The sequence below is a fragment of the Plecotus auritus genome, assembly GCF_963455305.1.
Source record: "Plecotus auritus genome assembly, chromosome: 5".
In the NCBI taxonomy this organism is placed as follows: Eukaryota; Metazoa; Chordata; class Mammalia; order Chiroptera; family Vespertilionidae; genus Plecotus; species Plecotus auritus.
Genome location: NC_137776.1, coordinates 134,109,200 through 134,135,910, shown reverse-complemented (window position 1 = coordinate 134,135,910; position 26,711 = coordinate 134,109,200). Strand labels below are relative to the sequence as shown.

Sequence of the window (26,711 nt, the reverse complement as noted above, 5' to 3'; positions counted from 1 at the left end):
AGAAAAAAGTCTCCCTTTTTTTCCTAATTATAATATTTATAATAATTATAATGCAAGTTATAATGTTTTAATAACAATAGTAGTAATGGTATAAATGGTACTCTCAGTATCAGAAATGTTAACAAATAATTATGTTGTTGAATGATATTAATTGTTAATTTATAATTATTACTAGAGGCCCCGTGCACAATCGGGGCCGGGGAGGGACCGAGGAAGGGTGTGTCTGGTCCATCTCGCCTGGACCCCAGCAGCAAGCTAACCTACTGGTTGGAGTGTCTGCCCCCTGGTGGTCAGTAGTGTCATAGCGACTGGTCGAATGAACAGTCGGACACTTAGCATATTAGGCTTTTATTATATAGGATAATTGTTTATTGAACTTAATATGAATTGTTTTATATTGTTACTCATATAGTTGGGTTTATATTCACAAGTATGGGATTTAAGGACTTTAAGATTTAACATAACTGATTTCTCAAATTGCTGTTATGTGACTTGTAGGGAATGGCCTGTGTTGGTCGAACTAAAGAATGTACCATTGTTCCTTCTAATCATTATGGACCTATTCCTGGGGTTCCAGTTGGATCGACTTGGAGATTTAGAGTTCAGGTATTTTTAAAATTGGCTTAATGGAAAGGGTAAAATTGTGTATAGTTCAAATTGTAAAAACTATCATTGCCTGTTGATTATAAATAGACTAAACTAACCTACATAGTAACACATGGCATTCAGTTGTTACAATGCAAGATTTTCTGTTATAACGGGTAGCCTCTTCCCCAAAGTTTGACAGAGAAACATGCATCATGAAATTAGCCTAATTTCATCATTTCAGCCTAATTTCAGGGTTTTCATCATTTAATTTTACTCTCTGTTATGTGATGTTAGTTAGTTAGCATTATTGGTAAGCTTTCTAAAGAAATTTTCTTTAAGTCATGTATGTGGTAAGTGCTCATCTAATGTCATTGAACTTCAAGAAGGCCCACTTTAGGTGTTTTCTTTGGGGCTTATCCTCCTGAATGATTGTTAAGGTATTGGTCAGAGGAACTGCCAGATAATTTCAGGATAAAATTACTTACCTTTTCCCCTTGAAGAAGGCTCTGTTGTATTTATTTCTTATTTATTGTTTAGAAATGTAATTTTATCATTACGGAAAACTTAAGTTTCCAATTAGAGGATTTTTAACTTTTATACACACACACACACACACACACACACATATATGTATGTATTGATTGATTTGAGAGAGATTTGAGATTTGTTGTTATACATTCATTTGTTGATTTTTGTTTGTACCCTGACTGGGGATTGAACCCACAACTTTGGCATATTGAGAAGATGCTCTAGCCAACTGAGCTACCCGGCCAGGGTCTACAGTGGTAACATTTTAAAATTAAAATAGTGTAATAGATATACATAGCTTGACAAGTTAAATACTAGTACATGGCATATTTTAAAAACCCACCCTTTGTCCCTATTTTCTATTCGTCAGAGGCAACCACTTTAACATTTTAGTTGTTTTCTTCTGGATTTACCACCTTATTTCTAAATAATGTGTTTAAACTGTGTTTGTCTTCATATATTACTAGTTTTATTAACTTCTATAGAAAACGAAAAATACACTTTATCCTCCCATCCTTACAATGGTTAAAATAATTTTGGCTAAATCAGTATTCAAGGTTTATATTATTATGACTTTGGATATGTAAATACAGTAAAAATATTATAAATAAATACAATATCATAAAATATAAATACAATAAAAACACTCTCTTTTTAATTGTCTTTTATTTTGCTTTGATTTGTGTGTGTGTGTGTGTGTGTGTGTGTGTGTGTGTGTGTGTGTGTGTACGTACATATGTATATACCGGTCATTAATGCATTTCTGAATTCTAAAAGCCCCATTAATAAGGTCTAAGATGATTTTGAGGTTGTTGGTCAAAGTAACTAAAAGGGTGAATTTGCCATTTAGGAAATTGGGGGAAGACGCAGAACAGATGTACTTTCTTCAGGGTTGGTGCGGTTGGGAAGCAGGTGGTCCTGTCTTCTGAAGTACCTGGTGTTTCCAAGGACTAATTCCAGGTTCTGTTGCCCATACCAGCTTCTCATGGCTGGCATGTGCCTCTTTCCCCAGCCCACTATTCAGGCATGGATTTTAGCTCCTTTTCCTCTGCTAAGAACAATTGTATGTTAAGCAGATGAATTACAGCGCTTCTCTGAGGAAGTTGAAGTACACAAAGATGTGACATGGTTTAGTGAGACAGTTGTGAATGTAAATGGAAAAAAATAGGGCATTGAAGAAGTAGAATAGCATGAGTAAACTAAGAAAATGGAAAGCATGTTTGAGTAACATTGAGTAGTTTTGGTTCAAACATAGAGGCTCCATAAAGGAAAAGCTGGAGATAAGGAGAGAGGAGTCAGATTCAGAGAGGATAATGTGTAATACTTAACTTGGGCTCCATAGACTATCAGACCATTTAATATATTTTAAGCAGTTGAAAATTAAAAGCAGATTGCTTCTTAAAAGGATCATTCTGTTTCTGGTGGGTAGATTGAGTTTGAAGGAACAAAACTGGAAGCCGTGAAACGGTCTATTTTAAGTATTTTTTTTTAAATAAATCTTTATTCAGATTATTACAATTGTTTCTCCTTTTTCCCCCCATAGCTCCCCTCCACCCAGTTCCCACCCCACCTTCTGCCCTTACCTCCCCCCACACTGTCCTCATCCATAGGTGTATGATTTTTGTCCAGTCTCTTCCTGAACACCCCCATACCCCTTTCCCCCTGAGAATTATCAGTCCACTCCCTTTCTATGCCCCTGATTCTAGTATATTCACCAGATTATTCTGTTCCTCAGGTTTTTAATTCACTTGATTTTTAGGTTCACTTGTTGATAGATATGTATTTGTTATTCATAATTTTTTTCTTTACTTTTTTCTTCTTCCTCTTCTTTAAGAATACCTTTCAGCATTTCATATAATACTGGTTTGGTGGTGATGAACTCCTTTAGCTTTTTCTTATCTGTGAAGCTCTTTATCTGCCCTTCAATTCTGAATGATAGCTTTGCTGGGTAGAGTAATCTTGGTTGTAGGTTCTTGCTATTCATCACTTTGAATATTTCTTGCCACTCCCTTCTGGCCTGCATAGTTTCTGTTGAGAAATCAGCTGACAATCATATGGGTGCTCCCTTGTAGGTAATTAACTGTTTTTCTCTTGCTGCTTTTAATATTCTCTCTTTGTCTTTTGCTCTTGGCATTTTCATTATGATGTGTCTTGGTGTGGTCCTCTTTGGATTCCTTTTGTTTTGGGTTCTGTGCGCTTCCTGGACTTGTAAGTCTATTTCTTTCACCAGGTGGGGGAAGTTTTCAGTCATTATTTCTTCAAATAGGTTTTCAGTATCTTGCTCTCTCTCTTCTTCTGGCACCCCCATAATTCTGATGTTGGTACACTTAAAGTTGTCCCGGAGGCTTCTTACTCTGTCTTCAACTTTTTGGATTTTTTTTTTTTTTTTGCTTTTTCGGTTGAGTGTTTTTTGCTTCTTTGTATTTCAATTCTTTGACTTGATTCTTGTGTTCCTCTAGTCTGTTGGGTCTCTGTATAATATTTTTTATTTCAGTCAGTGTATGTTTAATTTCTAATTGGTCCTTTTTCATATCTTCGAGGGTCTCATTATATTTATCGGTCTTTTCTAGGATATTCTTGAAAAGCCTTATAACCGTGGTTTTGAATTCTATATCCAGTCGTTTGTTTTCCTCCATTTCTTTTGTTTGTGATCTGTTTCTTTGACGCCACATTTTCACTGCTTCCCTGAGTTGGTAGGGTAGATTTGTGTGCTAGGTTTCCTGTATGGCCCAGTGGGTCGGCCTCCCCAGTTAACCTGAGGTGGACACTCTTGGTGCACCCCTTTGTGGACTGTGTGTACAGCCTGGTTGTAGTTAAGTCTTGATTCTTGTTGGTATCACTGGGAGGAATTGACCTCCAGGCTAGTTGGCTGTAAGGATCAGCTGTGTCTACGCTGGGCTGGGAGAAGTTCGGTGCTGGAGACAGCCTTATAGGATTAGACTTGCCAAATTGCAATAGCCTCTGTGCTCAGCTTGGATGGGGTGGAGTCTCAGGGTGGAGCAGACAGTCTTGGCTTCCAGTCAGCCTTGCCCTTGCGCACGCGCGCACCTCCAGATCTCTGCCTTCCCCAGCTCCCGAGTCTCCGCCCGAGAGTCCAGATTTCCCCCCACAAGAGCATGGGTCCCCAGGGGCTCGCCTGGAACTGGGGTTCAGTGCAGTCAGAACTGGGGCTCAGTGCAGTCAGGAGCTTCTGACTCCCTTCCACTAGGGAAAGCCTGTGGCAACCTCCGCAGCCTTTGTGCACACTGGCACACGCGTGCCTCCAGACCTCTGCCTTCCCCGGCTCCCGAGTCTCCGCCCGAGAGTCCAGATTCCTCCCGTAAGAGCATGGGTCCCCAGGGGCTCGCCTGGAACTGGGGTTCAGTGCAGTCAGAACTAGGGTTCAGTGCAGTCAGGTGCTTCCGACTCCCTTCTGCTAGGGAAAGCCTGTGGCAACCTCCACAGCCTTTGTGCACACTGGCGCGCGCCTCCAAACCCCTGCCCGCAGGGGCTCCCCCGGGTCTCCTCCGAGTCTCCAGGTGCCTTTCTCTCTACCTGACAGTCCAGACTCCCCCTGTATGAGCCTGGGTCCACGGGGTTTCGCCCAGGACTGGGGTTCAGTGCAGTCAGAACTGGGGTTCAGTGCGGTCGGGGGCTTCCTTCCCGCTTCCGCCAGAGAAAGTCAGCCAGGCTCTCAGCCGCCCTTCCTCTCTGCGCGTACAAAGCCCATTTGCCGTACCTCCAAATCTCTGTGAGCTTTTCTCTTTCCTTCTAGTTGTAGAATTTTCACTCAGCGAGCTTTCCTGTGGTTCTGGATGGTGTCTGTTCTGTCTTTTAGTTGTAGTTTTGAAATTGTTGTGCGAGGTAGCAGTTTAGGTGCTTACCTATGCCGCCATCTTGGTTTCTCTCTAGTTTAAGTATTAACGACTCAAACTAATATTATAACCATGAAAGGAGAAAAAGATAGATTTGGGAGATCGAATCAGCAGTATTTGTGACCAAGTAAATGGTTTTGAACAATAAAGGAGAAGATTGAGGCTAAAATGACCTTTGCCTTTCTGACATGAATAGGGAACAGTGGCATAATCAAAAATGAAAAATAAGAAGGGAAGAGATCTGTAGCACTGATAGAAAGTTCTTGTTTACCCGAATTGAGCTATTATTAGCAATAGACCAAAAAAATGATTACTTAATGATTATTTTGAAACTCAGAATTCCAAGCTTGAGCACTTTTAGGAATCATCAGTTTGGTACCTAAGGGATATATATTTGGGAGATGTAAAGTCATTGAGCAAAAAGTAGAACTCTGGGTGACAGTGCAGTCTTAATTGGAGGCTTTTAGGGTCAAAGGGTATATGTGAAAGTATTTTGTAAATGTAACAGTTAACTAAATGTTCAAAGGTATTTTGAGACTTTGTTTATTTTTTAGGTGAGTGAAGCAGGTGTACATAGGCCCCATGTTGGTGGAATTCATGGTCGAAGTAATGATGGAGCTTATTCTCTTGTCCTGGCTGGTGGATTTGCAGATGAAGTAGTAAGTCATGATACAACCTTTTACTTTATTTAGAATATGTTTTGATCATTCAGTAAAATACAGAAGTGGTATCTAGAGTATATCAAATCCTACTTCTCTTTAGTGCAATATTTATGTTGAAGTGGTTCTATACAGGTTACAGGGTAAATCATTTGACAGTATTTGATCTTTGTATTTTGATATATATATATATACACACACACACACACACACATATATATATACATATATATATATACATATATATATGTATGTGTAATCAGTTACCATATATAGTTAACTGGTTGTTGCAGTGAAAATACATTCCCTGTAGATCTCATTTTTTAAATTAAACTTGTAATTTGGGGATAACTATAGATTGACATATGTAGCATTAGAAATAGTATAAATATATTTGTGCTCTTTACCCACTTTCCCTCAATGGCACATTTTACAAAATTATAGAACAGTATCATAGCCAGGATAGTGGCATGATATATTCAGAATGCAACATTATTTTCCTTACCACAGGTATCCCTCTTGTTGCCCTTTTATAGCCACACATACTATATCTGCTCCCCCAACCCCTTCATAACCCATGATATCCACTCAATCTGTTCTTCATTTCTAAATTTTTTCACTTCAAAAATCTTTATAAGTGGAATCATATAGTATGTAACCTTTGGAAATGGCTTTTTTTTTTGCTCAGCATAATTCTCAAACTATGGCATGTATCAATAGTTTATTCCTTTTTATTGCTGAGTAGTAGTCCATGATGTAGGTGTACCACAGTTTAACCATTCACCTCTAGAAGAATATCTGGGTTATTTATTATGAATAAAACTCTTAACATTTGTGTACAGGTTTTTGTTGTTGTTTTGCTGATATTAGTCTTCAATTCTCTGGGATAAATGCTCAGAAGTACAGTTGCTGAGTTGTATGGTAGTTGACATGCATATTTTGAAGTTGTAGTTTTTAGAAATATAAAGAATGTTATATAGCTTATTAAAGTCAGCACTTAGATTTTCTTTTTTTTAAAGACTCTAAGAAAACCAACTAAAGTGGAATCTCTTCAACATATGTTTTTAGCAATTAGTAAGTTGATTTGATCTGGTCTCTGACCTTTGTGTGTGAGACATTGGCCAAATTATTTAACTCCACTAAACTTCAGTTTCCCCAGGTGTAAAATAGAAAAAATAATATAATTTTATGTCAGAGAGTTATTTATTTATTTTTTTTTTCTCCCTCCCCCCAAGTTATTGATTTTTAAATGAAGTAATTTATGTAGTCCTGGGCATATAATAAGAATGCATGCAGTTCTGTGGTCTGGATCATAAGCTTATCTTAAATATATGAAACATATAAACCTGTAATTATAAAACTAAAAATGAGTACCAAGTTAAAATTAGATGGATGTTATCACTTCCTTTTTTCCCATCTTTTGAATATATTTACTAGTTAAACATTAAACATTTGTGGAGAAAAAGTGCTAATGAAGTGTCTATGCCATTGATTCTAAGTTTATTAAATAATGCAAAGAATGATTTATTTAGGCTTAGAGATTGCCAACTAAGATATATCTGGAGATGTTATATTTTGTAAGCATTTTCAATCTTTTGATCTTTTATTGTAGGCAAATCATATCTACAGAAATAATATATACATAAATATCCTATATAATAGAAGGCTAATATGCAAATTGACCAAACTGCCTGTCACAATGATGTGCCCTGACCACCAGGTGGTAGACACTCAATGCAGGAGCTGCCCCCTGGTGGTCAGTGCGCTCCCACAGGGAAAGCACCGCTCAGCTAGAAGCCTGGCTCACCACTGGTGGGAGCTTCTCCCACCTCGTAAGGATGTCCAACTGACAGGCAGGCTAGGGGTGGGCAAACTTTTTGACTTGAGGGCCACAATGGGTTCTTAAACTGGACCGGAGGGCCGGAACAAAAGCATGGATGGAGTGTTTGTGTGAACTAATACAAATTCAAAGTAAAGGAGCGGAGGGGAGAGCAAGAGAACTGGATAGAACAGCCGGATCCGGCCCGCGGGCCGTAGTTTGCCCACGGCTGGCTTAGGCCCACAGGGCTCCTGGACTGCGAGGGGGCACAGGCCAGGCTGAGAAACACACACACACACACACACACCCAGTGCACAAGTTTCCTGCACTGGGCCTCTGGTATAATAACTAATAAATACATAATAAATGCGTTATGGAGAATTTTTTAAATGGTACTCCAAGCTAATATTGATAAGTTTTTTTTTAACAACACTAAGTTAAATGAAATAATATTCCCAACCCATAAGAGCTAATTTTGTAATATTTCGATAGATTATTTGATTATATATGTATTATGAGAATTGCCCTGTTTGGTGGTGTGTAACTTTAAAAAGAGAATTTTAGATTAAGTATATACTTAAAAGTATACTATACATAAGATTGCATTTGAATTGGGCCTTATTTTGGTAGATACCTTGGGAGACCATGTCAGTTTACAACATCCCAACCAGTGTTCTGACTTTGAAACGAGAATTGATGAAATTATACTTGGGTTTAGGTGTCTTAATGATGAAGAAATCTTCTCCTACAGGACCGAGGTGATGAATTCACATACACTGGGAGTGGTGGTAAAAACCTGGCTGGTAATAAAAGAATTGGTTCACCATCAGCTGATCAGACATTAACAAACATGAACAGGTACTCTTTATTGTTAGAGTTTGTAAAGACTATTTAGAATATGGGCTTTGTATAAATGTTTGATTATAGGACTATAATTTGTAACTTAGACTGTAGAGGAGAATCTTACATTGAAAGTTAAAGATCTAAAATTAAAATCCCATTACTTGATTATATAATTGTTCTCAAATCCTAACTTATTTCTTCAAATTATTATTTTTAAAATGAGATATTTCCCAATCTTAATAGCTGTACTTTGCATTTGAAAACATGTTGAATCCTTTGAAAGAAAGAAGCCTATATAACTTAAGTAAAATCGAGGAGAAGGTGGCTTATCTACTACCCCACAGGTCAGAGTTATGTTCTACTGAACACAGATTTATCTTTCTTTTTTCTTTTTCTTTTTTTTTTTTTTTTAAGCTTTTTAAGTTGATTTTTAGAGAGAGAGGAGGGGAAAGGGAGAGACAGAAACATCGATGCCTTCTGCATGCCCCTACCTGGGATCGAGCCCGCAACCCTTTGGTGCAAGAGACAACACCCAACCAACTGAGCCACACTGGCCAGAGCCACAGATTTATCTTGTGCGTTTTTTCCCACACACGCTTTTTTTTGAAGTGACAAAGTTCTTTTTAGAAGAGACACTAATGTGGGACAGGGAACCACACTTATGCACTTAAGTAACACATCATATAGTTTAATCAGAATCATACTCAGGGTATGATTGCATTTGAATTGGGCCTTAGGATTTATAATAAGATTCTTTAAATGTTAGAAAAATGTTTATTTAGGATTTATAATAAGATTCTTTAAATGTTAGAAAAATGTTTATTTAGTGACAAAAGCGATCTTTTTAAACTAAATGCTTGTAAGGCATTACAAAAAAAGCCACCTTGTGTTGTCCTTGATTTTATAGAAATATTAATGACATTCTAGCTTCCATGGGAACAGAAAATTTAGTAACTTCAAAATGTTTTCTTTCATTAGTGCATGCTAATATCAGTAATAATAAATTCAGTAACCCAAACCATGATACAGCAACAGCTACATTGTAACTTGTCATGCTGATAATTTGTCATCATTTCATAAAGTTTAAATTTTTTATATTAATAAAGGTATTTTGTGGGTTGTTGAGTAAAAGTGAGTATTTTTCGCTTTCTTGAGTCTAAATCACTCGGTTTTATATAGTGTACCCATAATTTGATTACCGTGTGAAGTAAAGAATATACCAGTATGATTTCAAGATTTTGTTGCATACCAAGTTATATAGATTCTGTTTTCATGTCTTCCTTCTATATTATTTCTGGCAGTAGGATTATTTTACTGAACCAGCAGAGGAGACAGACCAGATTTGCTGGTGAAACATTCCTGAGGCAGGAGTCCAGTCCCTAGCTAGTCATCTTCTAGCAATACAGCAGCTCTTTAGGGGGAGTGATCTTACAAGTAGTTAGTTTTGATGTGTTTTTGTCAATTAAAATGTATCTCAAATTTGAAAAAGGCTATTCCAGGTTGTCAGATCTGAAAATTATATTTTTCCCTGTAATAATAGATTATTTTGTTTGAATGAGACTTCTTTCATATCTAGCTGCACTTGAAATGTACACAGTAGATTCTTTTAAGCTTTTGAAGAATCTAATAAATATACCCTGTTTTACCATGTTTATAATCTTGTTACAAAATTATTGACAGGTAGTAAAAATGTTTTAAAAGGAAGGTAGTGAAAATGAAATATTAACTCAAAACACTTTAGGATTGATATATCATAGAGACTCAAATATCCATTCAGTTAATTTATACATTAAGCTCTGTGTATGCCTTGTGATTGATTCATTGTAAAGACCTCTTAGGCAAAGGTATCTGTATGATTTGTGAGCATGAAAACTAGGTGAAAGGCCCTTAGCTCTGACCTACAGTATACTCTTTCCTGACTAGTATATAGTCCAATTCATTTTTGTTTCTCTGCTAAGAGGTAGTTTGATACCTGTTTTTTGCTTTTCAGAAGTTTGTTCCTATTCTAAACTTCTGATCTTTATGAAACTGAAAGGATAGGGATAGCAAGGTAACCAGGCCATCCTTTGTCAGGTCAGTTAGAGACAACCAATTGAGCTGTGGATAGAGTAATGGAAGAGCCTTGTTTTAGCTAGTTTCATCGTCTTGGACTCTTTTCACATACTTGTACAGCCTGGTACTTATGTGAAGCTAGAAGTGAGTTAATGCCAGCTAGTGGTGGCAGTCACTATGACTGAAGGAACCTGTGAGGACCAAAGCATTGCACTCATTAACATGAAGATAGTAGTTATTTTTATGTTAGCTCTTTAAGAAGATGAAGTATGTATTGAGATGGATAGCCCATAAAGATGTAATACTAGCCCTAGAGTCATTGGCTGTGTTTTCCTCTACCTCCCAGAGGAAATGTATCTCCCTTTGAGATAAAAAAGATAATAAGCTTTAACTCTGGCCATATCTATAAACGTGGTTTTTGTTTGTTTAAGAAACACTTTCTTAAGGTCATTTACTTTAACAATATAACTATGATGAAGATATTGTTTTAGTTTTTTTTAAAAATCAAGATATGTTTTAGTAGAAAAAAAACAAAGGGGACATCTGTAATACTTTCAACAATAAAGATACATTTTTTTAAAAAAGATATTTTAGTAGATTGTCTACTATTTTTTGAGCCTGCGTAAAGAGAATTATACCCTGAACAAGTATTTTGTATCACCAGACTGTATGTGTATGGTTTTTTTAAAAAATATTTATATATTTATTTACTTAATATATTGATTTCAGAGAGGAAAGGGGAAGGAGAGAGATATAGAAACATTAATAATGGGAGAGAACCCACAGCCTGGGCGTGTGCCTCGCCTGGGAATTGAACCATGCGTGACTTCCTGGTTTATAGATTGATGCTCAACCACTGAGCCACGTCAGTCAGGCTATGTGTATGTATTTTTGACCTGATGTGTTCTCATTGGTTTCTTTTCACCTAAGTTAGGAAGTAGGTGTCTTAGAGAAAAAAATACTAATTTTACATAGATTCTAGTTTCGTCTTTTTTTGGCAGGACTAAGTTCTCCCAAGAAAGATCTAACATCTAGTAACCTTACTGATTAATTATTACTGAGTACTACGCATACTTAGGAAGCTTAAGCTAAATCAGGTGCTGCTTCCAGCTTAGTGTTCCTGCTTGTTCATTTGTCATCAGTAAAATGTACTGATCTTGAGCCGCCAGAAGTCTTTATTATCGTGACTTACCACAGACATTTGAATGCTTCAGTTTTATTTAAACTTATCTTCTTACTGGAGGTTTTTAAAGGATATTCTCGTATTGAACTTGTTCTTAATATTTTCTAAACTTTAAGGAATCTTTGTTATCTGGAAAGTGGACCTAGAGAGGTCATTTGTACATTGCTGACAAATGTATTTTTCTGGGTTTCTTTCTACATTATTCCAGCGATTTACTTCACTCCCATATCAAAAATAACTATTACAACAATCACTTGCTTTAGTTTTCCAACTTTTCCCTTCCCTCAACAAACGTTATTTAAAGAAAATTCCATGTATTTCTAGTTGTTTTCTATTATACGTGGCACAGATGTTATTACTTTCAGAAGAACCCTACAGGCTATCTGAGAACCAATCCCCTGGCTTGGGGATGACATCAGAAAACTGATTTGTCTTCTCTGCTGGTGGGGGAAAGCATAATCCTATTATCTGGAATAATATGGAAAGAATCATAGAATCTTAACCATCAGGTAAGGCATAATTCACCTTTTAATTGAGCTACTGATGTGATTATATACTTGGAGAAAGATTACTTGGTATAAAGACTTTGCTTTATTTTTTAGGGCATTGGCCCTAAACTGTGATGCTCCATTGGATGATAAAGTTGGAGCAGAATCTCGGAATTGGAGAGCTGGTAAGCCAGTCAGAGTGATACGCAGTTTTAAAGGGAGGAAGATCAGCAAATATGCTCCTGAAGAAGGCAACAGATATGATGGCATTTATAAGGTGCTCTATCTGGCATGACCTCTTGTTAGTCATTCTTCCTGGGCTTTTAGGACAGGGTTACCACAGGGAACTACTCTACTGTGGGTGGGCTGGAGGAAACAGTAGACTATCTTAGTTGATACTTCTACTTTTTCTGGATATATAGCAGATACACAATTTTGATACTTTTCTTTTAAGACTAATTTCAAGACCATAAGGGCAAAGATATATTTGGGGTTAAGCTTTTTATAAGTATATTCTCTATGATAAAACCATTTAAATAACTTGGCCATTGTAGATCTTGATTCTTATGTAGCCTTTGGAATGAGTTTAATTGTAATCGATTTTCAAGCAGCACATTAAAATTTCTAAATAGGTTGTATTCTTTGTTTAAAAAATAGAGGCATTTACTGTCACCATTTCTATTTACTGTTATGCAAAACTCTATTAATGAGCATAATCTTGTTAGTATTTCAAATTTATAGCAATCTATACTTATATAGGAAATATCTTAATAAGAAATAAGGTCAAAATAATAATTTGAATATTCTTAATTTATTTGCTACTACAGCAAAAGAAGTACCTTTTGAAGTTGCGTTTAGTTTTGGCTAATTTAAACCACTAATAGGATGACATTATGAATAAGTTTACACTTTAAATCTCAAACTAGTACTGAAATATTATGATTTAGGTGGTGAAATACTGGCCAGAGAAATCAACAAGCCATGGATTCTTGGTTTGGCGTTATCTTTTAAGAAGAGATGATGATGAACCTGCTCCTTGGACCTCAGAAGGAATAGAACGGTCAAGGAGATTATGCCTACGTTTACAGGTTAGGTTACATTTGTCTAGGCCACTTGTATAGTCATAAAAATGTAACCCTACTATCGACATACTTTAACACTGGATATAACCCACAGCAGTTGATCAGTGGATGGTAAGGTGTAAGAATGAGATCATGCAAGTATACAGAAGGAAAAGCAGTAAAAGGTAGCATCCTAGATTCAAACTGCCCTCAGACCAAGAACTGTGCTGGGGAAAAGTTGGGCTGGTTACTGAAAAGTAAAGTATTTCCAATTCAATATGGAATTGACTTTTGAAGTATGAGGGAAAGGGATACATAAACTTTAGGTATAGGAAGCCTTGAGAAGGGATGTGTATCCTAGATGGCACAGGGGGTGTGTCTGGTAAGGGAAACGGGGAGGTGGCTTGTTAGAGTGGTCTGCTTCCTACCCTTCTCACTTTTCCTCACCCCTTTTCTCTCTTCCCCCTCAAAGCTGCTTCCCTGCCCTGTCACCACCTTTAGTGTTATGCCTTTTTTTTCCCCTTTGCCCATGTCAGCTGTTAACTCATATAAGACTTCGTTGGTTTTGTGTGCATAGTGGATAATATGGCTACATTCCCCCTGCACTGCCTAGACTTTGTCCCTGACACTGACTTCAGAGCATGGTTTGAGTTCATCCACCATCATTCCCCATTGTTGTGCTTTCCGTAAAGACTACCAGCTTTATCATTTTCCCTGGCTCTGCCCACACTGCATGTGTAGGGGCTGAACTATGGGGCAAGTGTCTGACCACCCAGGCAGGTGAGTGTGTGTCTTTTAGTGCAAGTCTGTATCTGTTTTTGTTTTCTTTTTAAAATCATAGAATTGATAGTTTAAATGAGACTCATCAGCTGCTAAAATAATTGCCAAAATACAGTTGACCCTCGAACAACATAAGGGTTAGGGGCATCAAACGCTGCGCAGTCAGAAAGCCAGGTATAACATTTGATCCCACAGAATCTTAGCACTAATAACCTACTACTGACCGGAAGCCTTGCTGATAACATAGACTGTTAGCACATATTTTGTTTGTTATATGTATTGTCTATAATAATAAAAGCATAACATGCTAATTAGACCGGACAGCCAAACAGCCGAATGACCGCCCGGATGAAGCCAGGGCTGCGAGGGCCGAGCCCCTTGCATGACTTTCATGCATCGGGCCTCTAGTATACTATATTCATACAAGAGAGTAAACTAGAAAAAAGAAAACGTTATTAAGAAAAATCTAAAGAAGAGAAAACACATTTACAATACTATATTTAATGATACTATGAGTTTACATCATCTGTTTATAAGATGAATTATCTGTCAGTACCTACATCAGTATTGTCTTACATGATACAACACAATATGTGTTACTGACAGTAGAGATGAAACATAAAAAGATAATGTGAAAAAGAAATTTATATCTATTTAGAGATATAACAATTCGTGTAATAAAATCTCCAAAAAATTTTCCAATACATTTATTGAAAAGAATTTACATATAAGTGGGCCCCCACACAAACCAAACCTGGGCTGTTCAAGGGTCAACTCTAATTCTTTTTGTAACTGATATTTTTTAAAATCTTGTGTATTTTTTAAAAGATTTTCTCAGATCCATTGTTCATCAAAGAATGTTCTAAATATTTTAGACATGAAACTGAGTGGAAGCATATAAGCCTATCTACTGTGATGAGTTAATGTATCATTGATGAGACTTGAAACATATTGAGCTTTAAAAATGAGTGTTATCACAAAGCATGTCATAAACAAACAAAAAACATAGCCAGTAAAATACAAGCATAATAGGTAGAATTTATTGCTTAAAGTTTGATCTTTGGCTGATAAAGAATTCAATGATTTAGTGGTATGAATTCTTCTAAAAGCTTTTATTCCCCCTTCCCCTAATTTTGAGAGAGAAGAATTTTGGCCCTTAATGTTTTGGTGGGTTTTTGTTTTGTTTTGTTTTTTAGATTGGCCCCACAATTTAGTGTAATCCCATCTATGTGAGTACCATCTATTGTGCTCTGCGGTTGATCTTCACATATCTTCATATCAAGATTCCACTTTCCTTTCTTCCTTAAAATTTTCAGGCCACCTAGTCACACCTCCTGTAAACTCTCTCCTGTTTTGGATCTGAAACTAAGACCACTGTATTATCAAATGGAATTTCTTAACAATCAAAACTACATGGTTTTACACTGAATGGGATTTTAATATTCTTCTATTCTTTAATTTTGTTTCTTTTAAATGTCTGTTTCCTTTATATAAAGTCATTCAGTTAGGGAAAGTATAGACTCCTCTCTCCCTTTTTAAATTTCTCACCAGGACCTAGAATTCCCCTTCTCTGTAAAGCTTAAGTCTACATTGTACTTTTTCCCCCCCATCAGTATCCAGTAGGTTACCCTTCGGATAAGGAAGGGAAGAAGACTAAAGGACAGTCAAAGAAGGCAGGGGAAACCTCAAAAAGGCCAGTTCCAGATGATGGTAGGTAATGATTACAGAAAATAGATCCTAATAATATAATTTCTAATAAAGAGAAACATTAAGAAACTAAATTGAGAAACTTGTAAGAAATTAAAAGCAAAGTGAAGAGGGGTGGTGGCAGGGCAGTGGGGGTGGGGTTGTACTTATTGTATTCTGGTAGTGTCACAACCAAAACAGCAGCAAATACAGTATTTTACATTCCAGAGGAAGTTAGATGCTGCTTTATGCAGGTTATCTTCGGGCTAAACTTTACTGGTGCCAGTTAACTAATGTTTCATAGTTCTGCTTAGAACCACTTGTAAGCCTACTGATATATTTTTAAATTAATCTAGATGCTTGTGAAAGTGCCTCCAAGGTGTTCAAAGCAGATTCAGCAGAAGCAGTTGAGGCTTTCCAACTAACCCCTGAACAACAGCATCTAATCAGAGAAGATCATCAAAACCAGAAGCTATGGGATGAAGTGCTTGCACATCTTGTGGAAGGACCAGTATGTAAAGATTCCTTAAAAATTATAATTACATGCTTTTAATTTATTTTTCAACTTTATTTTTAAGTATAGTTGACATACAATATTATATTAGTGTCAGGTGTACGACATAGTGATTAGACATTTATATACTTTACTAGAGGCCAGGTGCACAAAATTCGTGCATGGCGGTGGGGGGTGGGTGGGTGTCCCTCAGTCCAGCCTGCACCCTCTCCAGTCCGGGACCCCTGTGGGATTGGGCCTAAACCAGCAGTCGTACATCCCTCTTGCAATCCAGGACCACTGGCTCCTAACCATTCACCTGCCTGCCTAATGCCCCCAACTGCCCTCCCCTGTCCCTAACTGCCTCTGCCCCGGCGCCACCACCATGGCTTTGTCCAGAAGGAAGTTGGATGTCTGGAAGATGGCCAGTCGACCTGGTCTAATTAGCATATTACCCTTTTATTAGTATAGATAGATTATATAGGATAGGATTGCTTAAATGGGGGAGGGGGAGCCTTTTTCAGCAGGAGGAGATGCTCTTGGCAGACAAAAATACATAACCCCTATATCTGGACTGATAGCCAGCCATATGCACTATACTGCCAAACCAGTTATTAAAAAATTGAACTGCTTTCTTACACCTTATACCAAACAGCTGTTGCCCTTAAAACCCTTCCTCAGCCCCCACCTTAGGTTCTGCCTTCACTGTTCACCCAGATTTGGTTCTGATTGGTCAGTTTCTGTGCCAGTCAGCATCAAAAGCTCCACCTCCTAGGCAGCCATTGGCTCCTCACAGTTCACCCAGATTTGGTTCTGATTGGTCAGTTTCTGTGCCAGTCAGCATCAAAAGCTCCGCCTCCTAGGCAGACATTCGCTCCTCTTGGAAATCCAGAACGGCCCGCCTTCATGTCAGCGCCAGCTCTTCAGTCATGCCCCCAGTCCGCTACCGGGTGTGTCTCTGGCTGATCTGAGAAGCGGCACCTCAGGTCTGTACTGGTGGCAATTTTGAATTCTCATCCCTGACCTAACCTTCTTACAGTGCGAGCTCCGTGAAGGCAAGCATTTGTCTTGTTCATTCTTAGTTCACTCATAGACTTTACCTGTGTCTATGCGTTTATGCTAGCACTGCATGGTGACCAGTCAAACCGTCATTTCTGTCATCACAGTCACTGCCTTTTTATATATATTTATGGAAATGGTCACTACATTAAGTCTAATAATCATCTGTCACCATACATAGTCATTATAAGATTTTTAAAATAATAATGTCCTAACATTAACAAATGATGGAATATTTCCCTATGAAGTATCATTTTTAGTGTACACACACACACACACACACACACATACACACACACACACACACATATGGTGGTTTCAGAGAGGAAGGGAGAGGGAGAGAGAGATAGCAACATCAGTGATGAGAGAGAATCATTGATCAGCTGCCTCCTGCATGATTGGGGATTGAGACCCAATCCGGGCATGTGCGCTGACCAAGAATTTCCTGACATCAAGTCGACACTCAACCACTGAACCACCACGGCCAGGCTGTATGTGCTTTCTACCTATATTTAAAGGGAACGCTCATAAGAGTTTTTGTGTTGCTTTTGTTTCAGAGATAGTCATCATTATTATACTAAGAAAGACTCTTCCCAATATAATTTTTAAACTTTTAGAAATGGGAAAGGTTTAGTCAATATCCTTTGGAGTCATCATTTCCTTTGCCCCTAAAAATGCAGTATGTTGGGTTATCCTTGGTAGAATGCAGCTTACGTATTTGGAAAACAGAAGTAAAGTGATTGAGCTCTGTGTATATCCTGTTACCAACAACAGTTATCAAAGTGGTTGAATCCTATGAGACTTGGCAAGGATGCACAAATCAAATATACTTTTCATCCTCTTTTTTTTTTCTCTCTTGTGCAAATTGAGTCTCTTATTTTATTGGATATCTTTGCCCAAAGAACACTTTCTTACATTTAGGAGACATGTCTCAAATATATGCTTAGAAGGCCTGGGACAGGATTACGCTACAAATTCAAACTTTTTAGTCAACATCTTCCTCACCAATAGCTAAGCAAAACTGAGAAAGCATAGGATGGTCAGGCCTGCCCATCCTGACTAGCAAAGTCAAGGCCATGGGGTGCAGCTGAATGTTGGGGGCTGCTGTCAGGTCATCCTCCATCAGCGGTTGTCTTTGGACGCCCCGCAGCATCTCGTATTGGTCAGAGTCCCCAGTCTCCATGCTCCAGATCATAAGGAACAGCCACTGCCTGGCCTGGGGTGGTCTGACTATAGTGACATGTGTCTGGCCTGTGGCTGTACATCTCAAGGGCAGCCGAAGATGCGGTCCTCCTGCTCCTCTTCCATGTAAAATACCAATGAAAGGTAAAAATGTTTAGGCACAGTCCACCATGGCTCCTCGCTGCAAGCCCTTGTTTCCATGTTCTAAACTGCTCCATTCTGATTCAAAATAGGGGCAAGCTCAAGAAACCTGTTGAAAAGGCCCTGTATATTTAATTACCAAGTTAAATGGGTGAAGAGAGTGAGTATGGCTACCATATATTTAATTACTAAGTTAAATGGGACCATCAGGGTCCCATTAAATATATGGCTACCATATATTTAATTACTAAGTTAAATGGGACCATCCTACCTCTTGGACCATCTTTCAATGTAACTTTCATATGAAATCAAGTCATCAATCGATAGTTCTTAAACAGCAATAAAAAGATTCCCCCACCTCCTTCCCCCGCTAAAAAAAATTCTGCCTTCTTGTGGTAGGATCTTACTTGTGTGGGTCAGATGATTGCGATGTAGCTTCTAGTGCTTACTTTGGACATCTATGTACTGTTATTGATTGCCCTGGGTGGGTTGCATGCCCATTTTCTTCTGATAATCCAAAAATACATTTATTAAGCCGGAAAAATCAGGTGTTGGCCGTGGTGGCTTTTAAATAAATGTACATACATATAATATATACATTTATATCCAAACACCTTCCCGAGGCCTACATGATCTTTCATCCCTACCAACCTCTGCAGTCTCCTCTTGCTGCTCTCTCAGGCCCATCTTGCTTTGGCTACACTGATGTCTGTTATTTAACACACTCAGCCCATTCGGGCTACTAGACCTTTACATGCTGAAATTCTCTCCTCTACATCTTCCTGTGGTTCACTCCTTCATATCCTTTCTCTGTAATAGTATTACACTCCTCAGAGAGGCCTTCGCTGACTACCCTTTCTAAAGTAGCCACCCTTTACTCTGTTGCTTTAATTTGCTTTGTTTTCTCAGATATTACTATCTGAAATTTCATTTATTTATTTATTTATTTTATTTTGCTCTCCTAAAAGAATATAAAATTTTGTGAGCATAGAGAATTGACCTTTTTATCACTGCTATGTAAATGAGTGCCTAGCACATTGTCAATTCATTTTTTTAAAAATATATTTTATTGATTTTTTACAGAGAGGAAGGGAGAGGGATAGAGAGTTAGGAACATCAATGAGAGAGAAACATTGATCAGCTGCCTCCTGCACACCTCCTACTGGGGATGTGCCTGCAACCAAGGTACATGCCCTTGACCAGAATCGAACCTGGGACCTTTCAGTTCCCAGGCCGACGCTCTATCCACTGAGCCAAACCGGTTAGGGCAACATTGTGTCAATTCAAAATACCTCCAGTACATATTATAGGCACCCTGGAGGTACCAGGGAAATATCAGTCTTTAAAAAAAGGCATTTGTGAGGGAGAGAGAGGGTACCTGGTACTTAATTTATAGCCGGGAGCCCATAATCCCTCGCTCCCGGCCGCCTGGGAGCCTGCAAGTCTTCACTCCCGGAGCGCCACTCCTGTAGCTCCCTCCACCCGCCCACCCTCCCCCTCATAGCAGGTGTCCTATCCCGCCCGGCAGCTCCATGCCTGTGTGTGCAAATTAACCTGCCATCTTTGTTGGGTACATTTGTGTACTCCTGATTGGCTTATGGGTGTCGCAGAGGTATGGTCAATTTGCATATTTCACTTTTATTAGTGTAGATAGTCACTATGCTGCATATTATATCACCAGAGTTATTTGTTTTATAACTAGAAGTTTGTACCTTTTTTAAAAAAAATAAATCTTTATTCAGATTATTACAGGTGTTCCTCTTTTTTTCTCCCATAGCTCCCCTCCACCTGATTCTCCACCCCATGCCCTTACCCCCCGCCACTGTCTTCATCCATAGGTGTAAGATTTTGTCCAATCTCTTCCCACACCCCTCACATCCCCTTATCCCTGAGAATTGTCAGTCCACTCCCTTTCTATGTCCCTGATTCTATTATATTCATCAGTCCATTCTGTTCTTCAGATTTTTTATTCACTTGATTTTTAGATTCACTTGTTGGTAGGTATGTATGTGATGCCATTTTGTTGTTCATAATTTTTCTTTACCTTTTTCTTCTTCTTCCTCTTCTTAAAGAATACCCTTCAGCATTTCATATAATCCTAGTTTGGTGATGCTGAACTCCTTTAGCTTTTTCTTGTCTATGAAGTTCTTTATCTTACCTTCAATTCTGAATGATAGCTTTGCTGGGTAGAGTAATCTTGGTTGTAGGTTCTTGCTGTTCATCACTTTGAATATTTCTTGCCACTCCCTTCTGGCCTGTATAGTTTCTGTTGAGAAATCGGCTGACAGTCGTATGGGTACTCTCTTGTAGGTAACTGTTTTTCTCTTGCTGCTTTCAAGATTCTCTCTCTGTCTTTCGCCCTTGGCATTTTAATTATGATGTGTCTTGGTGTGGTCCTCTTTGGATTTCTCTTGTTTGGGGTTCTGTGCGCTTCCTGGACTTGTAAGTCTATTTCTTTCACCAGGTAGGGAAAGTTTTCAGTCATTATTTCTTCTAATAGGTTTTCAATATTTTGCTCTCTCTTCTTCTGGCACCCCATAAATTCGGATGTTGGTACGCTTAAAGTTGTCCCAGAGGCTCCTTACACTATCTTCATATTTTTGGATTCTTTTTTCTTTTTGTTTTTCTGGTTGGGTGTTTTTTGTTTCCTCATATTTCTGATCTTTGGTTTGATTCTTGGGGTCGTTTGATCTACAGTTGAATTTCTGTATATTCTTTATTTCAGACAGTGTATGCTTAATTTCTGACTGGTCCTTTTCCATTTTTTTTTTTTGGCATTCTCATTAAGGTCCTTGAACGTCTCACTAAGCTCCTCGGAGGTCTCATCGACTTTCTCGGCGGTTTTTAGAAGATTCTTGAGTAACCTTATAAATGTGATTTTGAACTCTATGTCCAGTAGTTTGCTTTCCTCCATTTTTTTCATTCATGACATGTTTCTTTGTCTCTGCATTTTGCTGCTTCCCTGTGTTGATGGAGTGATTTTCTGTGGTAGGTGACCAGTGGTTCAGCCTATCACCTGAGGTGAACACTCTTGGTTCACCCCTTTGTGGGCTGAGTGCAAAGTCTTGGTGTAGTTAAACCTTGATTGCTGTTGGTACACTGGGAGGAATTGACCTCCAGGCCAATTGGTTGTGAGGACCTGCTCTGTCTGTAATGGAAGAACTGCTGTGCTGGAGACATGCTTATGGAGCAGGACTTGCTTCAGTGGGGCTTTGGTGCTCACTGACTCTGCCTCTTAAATGTGTCACTTAGGGATGTGATTAGTTGAAATCTGGTGTCGTCTCACACTGACCACTAGATACACTAGCTTCTGGATCTCCAATGGGGTGCAGGTCAGCTACTGTCTGAGGCCACCCAGCAGGAGGTACAGCGAGAACTACAGTTTTCTCCTCTTTGCTTGGGGTTTGGAGGTTTTGGAGCTGTCTGACCAGAGCTGCAGTTTGTTAGGTTAAGCTGCGATAGGGCATACCATTTATATGCAAAAGCCGCTGCGTGGAGCTCGGGTGGGTTTGTAGATTGTGCGGGGCAGGGTCTCAGGGAGTCACTAGGCTAGGGCGTGGCAAAGAGCGATGGCTGCCAGTCAGCTGTCTCTGCGTCTCCGCATTTCCAAGTCCCCACGTCCTGTGCCCCAGCGCAGTAAACAATGATTGCTGCACACACCTCTGCAAGAAAGCCACCCTCACTTTCCAACCCAATGGCAGACAGTTCAGCTTCTCCCCATAGGAGTTTGGGTCCCCAGCATCTCCCCAGAAACTGGAGTTCAGAATAATCGGGAGCTTGTCTCAACGCTTCGGGTTGAAAAAAGCAGCGCACCCAGTCGCCTACCACCAGCCCAATTCGCGCGCCTCTGTACCTCAGCTTTTCAGCCCTTATGCACGTCTCAATGCTCTTTTCTCTTTCCTTATAGTTGTAGAATTTCGACTCCGCCAGCTTTCCCGTGGTTCTGGGTGATAGACGTTTTGTCTTTTGGTTGTAGTTTTGAAATAGTTGTGCGAGGCAGCAGTTTAGGTGTTTACCTATGCCGCCATCTTGGTTCTCCTCCAAGTTTGTACCTTTTGACTCTCTTCACCCACTTAACTTACCCCCAACCTCACCCCTGGCAGCCACTAATTTGTCCTCTACATTTATGAGGTTAGGTTTGTTTGTTTGTTTGTTTAGATTCCAATTATAAGTGAGATCATATTGTATTTTTCTTACACTTTGGGATATTTGATTTTTTATTTTTACTTAAAATTCTTATAACTATTATTTTTCTATTACAATAACATAAAATATGCTCCCTTTCTACTAAAAATAACTGGAGAATTATCTTGTGACTATTCAAAAAAGTGCTTATCCTAGTTTAAAAGAAACAAAAAGTTTGAGCAGAATGGAACAAGTAATGATTTGAAGAGTATAGAACACCCATTGGATTGCATTTGCTTTCTCTTGCTCTAACTTTTATTAATTTAGTCCCAATTTGAGTAAACATTAGCATGAGGGAAATATGGGATTTTAGGGTTGAGGCAAAATATTACAGAAAATAGTCCTAGGAAAATATGTTGATTCTTTGGGGTCTTAGATATTATAACTACTCAATGCTCTTTTTTTTTTTTTTAAGCTTAAATACATATTCAAGCTTTGTAGCAAAAGATTGAATAAATAATGCATTTTTATATACTGGAATACCATATAGCTTTTTGGAAAATGTATATAATGATCTTGAGAAAAGCTGTTCATGATTTTTTTTCTTTATTTCATTTTGTTGTGTTGTTGTTTTTTTACATTGCCATTTAGCCCCCATATACCCTCTTCTACCTCCACCACCCCCAACCTCCCATCCACGCAATCACCACCCTGTTGTCTGTGTCCATGAGCCATAATACTTTTTAACAGTGAAAAATAATAATCTCTGAAACGTGAGGTTTGGGTGGGCAGCATTTATATTTTAATGTTACATGTTTAACTTTGCAATCTTTCCAACCCAATCCTGAGATTTAAAACGAATGTGTGTATCTTATGAAGTGGGTTTTTTCCCGTTTCTATGACATGATTGCTTTGCAATCACTACTTGATTTTTTTCTTAATTAAATCCATTAAATGTAACCAAGACACTTTAAAAAATCATTTTGAATTTTATTAATATGTTATGAAATGCTAACCTATTCTTCCTTTTGGATACCATCTAGAATTTTCTGAAAAAATTGGAACAATCCTTTATGTGTGTCTGCTGCCAGGAGCTAGTTTACCAGCCTGTAACAACAGATTGCCTCCACAATGTCTGTAAAGTAAGTAGAATTTCTTTCCCATTTTCCCTTATTAGGCCAGAAGGCACACTGACCTCCAAAACTGTTTTTACCATGTGAAGAAGCATTTTTCCATAAAACAAAACAGTCATAGAACCTTGCCAATTCAGAAGCACTTAATTATATCTTAGTGGTAAGTGCACGTTTTAATTAGATAGTAATAGTAAATCAAATATATGTAGTTGAGCTATTCTATCATGTTTGGCATTGTTAGGAAGGGGTTGAAATGGAGAAGAGAAATAGGTGTCATTGCGTTTTTTTCTTACACCTTTTATATGTTTCGTATAGTTTAGTGCAAACTTAAATAGTTGCAAGTACGTAAGGAAATCTAAAACAGATTCTATTTGGCAGCATGCCCAGAGGAGTTGAATATTGTGTTGTGAAAGGAAAATTTGAGCTATAGTAAAAACAAGGTTGGAATCTTGCTCTACTGCTTGGTGGTTGTGTGCCCTGACCTAAGTTCCAAACTTGAATTTCTTTTGTAAAATGGAAATAAACCTCCCACATATAAGTTTGTCCCTGACCTTGAACTGGTTTACTGTGTAATAGATTTACTTCTTTTTAAAATCTTTGTGGAAGACACATTACATTATAAGTTAAGTGATTAGTTCTAAGCAGGGGAATCTTGAGGGGTTTTTTCTTTAGTGCTCTATCAGAAAAGAACAGGGTTAAAATTCAACCTAGAAGATGAGGCTAGTGAGAACCATAATCTTTAACGCCCTCATTTTACTGGATGAGGAAATTAAAGCATACAAAAGTTGAATCATTTACCTGAACTCTCACAGTATGTTCTAGAACAGTGATTTCAATTGGTGTGCTGCAAGAATTTTTAAAACGTGCAATACCTGACTGTTTGGTCAGGGGCACTGACCTCTTTTTTTCTTAGATTGTCAAAAAAAAAAAATGACAATAGCCAAAATAAAAAAAATGACAGCAGCCAACACAACAATAGCCATCCAGTGTGAATTCCCTGTCTCAAATCATAAATAATATATAGGTCTTATAATAGAGTTTGCATCTTATTGGTCACATGCATAATAAGGTTGTGTCTGATTGGTTAATTCTTGGTACCAGAATTCCTTATAGACAAGTATAGGTACCTGATTTTTTAAAAAGTCTCTTTGGAGCAATAAGGGTAGGTACTTAACTCTTACCTCCCCCACCCCCACAAATCAATAAAAAATATGCCTATTTTTTTTTTTGTCATATCAGCAAAAAGTAGATTTCTTGGTATGTGTGCCATGAGATAAAAAAGGAAGTTGAAAATTGCTGTGCTAGAGGTAGAACTAAAGCCATATCTATAGAATAGTGTTCATAGTATAGATTCAGGCCTTCAATCGTTTTTCATCTTTTATGTTTTTCTTGTTGCTAAACAGTAAGTTTCTAGTTTTTATTTAAAAGCATAAATTGTTGAGTCCTTTTCTGCGTGCCTTACCAGATGAAATTGGATGTATTTTGGGGGGTTTTATTTTGTTGTGTTTTACCTTAGGATTGTTTACAGCGTTCCTTTAAGGCTCAAGTTTTCTCCTGCCCTGCTTGCCGGCATGATCTTGGCCAGAATTACATCATGATTCCCAATGAGATTCTGCAGACTCTACTTGACCTTTTCTTCCCTGGCTACAGCAAAGGACGATGATCTGTCTACTTCCACTGTGTTGCTCCTGGTGATTTTTTTGGACAATAAAGAATCTAAAGTGGTTGGGGGTGGGTAGGGGTGGAAGCAATGTTGGACCATATCTCTCATGTTCTGAAGCAGCTAATCCTCTTTTCCTACATAGCCATCATATTGTGTGTGTAGTAAGAGGTCCATTTCTCAACTGTCTTTTAAATATCAAAAGGTAGTTCCTGTCAGTAACAACTAGTTGTAATGAGTAGAAGTTGAAGCCTCAGCTCTAGTTGATATCCAAGTTATGATTTATTTTGCAACTACCTCAGGACAGAAAAGATTTATGGGGATTTTTAAATCATTAAATAATTAGTTAAATGAAATTTTAGCTACACACTGCCTCCCAGATATTAGTTGTGCCTGGTTCATGTAATTTGATTTTACAGAAAAGGAAATGACACTTAAGATCGTTGGAATGAACGCAGCTTCTGTAGTGTGCGAAATACATTTTTAATATCTTCCATTACAATGTGTGTTTTACAAGAACAGGTTTATTTTTTAGCCCATTTTGTGAGCTCCATTGTGCTTTTCTCTGGTGTTTTATGCAAGTTGACTACTAATGACTAATGAGAACAATATGAATGCATTGTTGCTGCATTGTAATGTGTGGTTTTGCACTTAAAAGAAATATTTGGATGCTCTGATTGTAACTGTTTATGAAAAGTGTCTTCTGTACTAGTCAAACTGCTTTTATTGAGTCTCACCAGTGGTTTTACATCTGCAGAGCATTGAGAACTGGGCTGACTTTTGAGAGGGCTGAAATTGCTTCATATTGTGATCCTAAATTTTATATTCACTGCTCCCTAAAGTATACCTTAATAAATATTTTATGACCAGCAAAATAGCTCATCTTGCTTCACTGTTTTACATTTGTCTGGCTTGTAGTACATGCGTTTAAGAATCAGTCATTTCCAGAGTATTTCATTGTACGACGTTTTTATTGATACAGGTATTTTTTTAAAAGAGATTTTATTTTTTTTAGTAGTTTTAGGTTCACAGTAAAACTGAGAGGAAGGTACAGGAGTTTTTCATATGTTCCTTGCTCCCTCCGCAACCTCCCCCGTTATCTATGTCCTCCACCAGAGCAGTCATTTGTTACAATTGTTGAACCTATATTGACACGTCATTCTTACCCAAAGTCCGCAGTTTACGTTAGGGTTCACTCTTGGTATTATACATTCTATGGGTTTGGACAAATGTATAATGACATGTATTCAATATACAATATTATACAGAGTCTTTTAAAATTTTAAGTCATTTTTCAGTTCCAGTTGACATACAATATTATATTTTCAGGTGTACACCCAGTGATTAGACATTACACTGGTATAACTTACTAAGTGA

General features: G+C 38.0%; 1 protein-coding gene across 1 annotated transcript in view; it reads left to right on the top strand.

Moving 5' to 3' along the window:
- The window catches only part of UHRF2 (ubiquitin like with PHD and ring finger domains 2), a 78,205-nt gene extending 51,989 nt beyond the window's left edge, over positions 1–26,216 (top strand). The window contains exons 8-16 of the mRNA XM_080669559.1: positions 499–606; positions 5,525–5,629; positions 8,200–8,306; positions 12,129–12,291; positions 12,962–13,102; positions 15,469–15,565; positions 15,898–16,052; positions 23,585–23,683; positions 25,191–26,216. Of these exons, the coding sequence (XP_080525685.1) occupies positions 499–606; positions 5,525–5,629; positions 8,200–8,306; positions 12,129–12,291; positions 12,962–13,102; positions 15,469–15,565; positions 15,898–16,052; positions 23,585–23,683; positions 25,191–25,337 (1,122 nt within the window). The 3' untranslated portion in view covers positions 25,338–26,216. The remainder of the gene's footprint in view (positions 1–498; positions 607–5,524; positions 5,630–8,199; positions 8,307–12,128; positions 12,292–12,961; positions 13,103–15,468; positions 15,566–15,897; positions 16,053–23,584; positions 23,684–25,190) is intronic.
- The last annotated feature ends 495 nt before the right edge of the window (positions 26,217–26,711 follow it).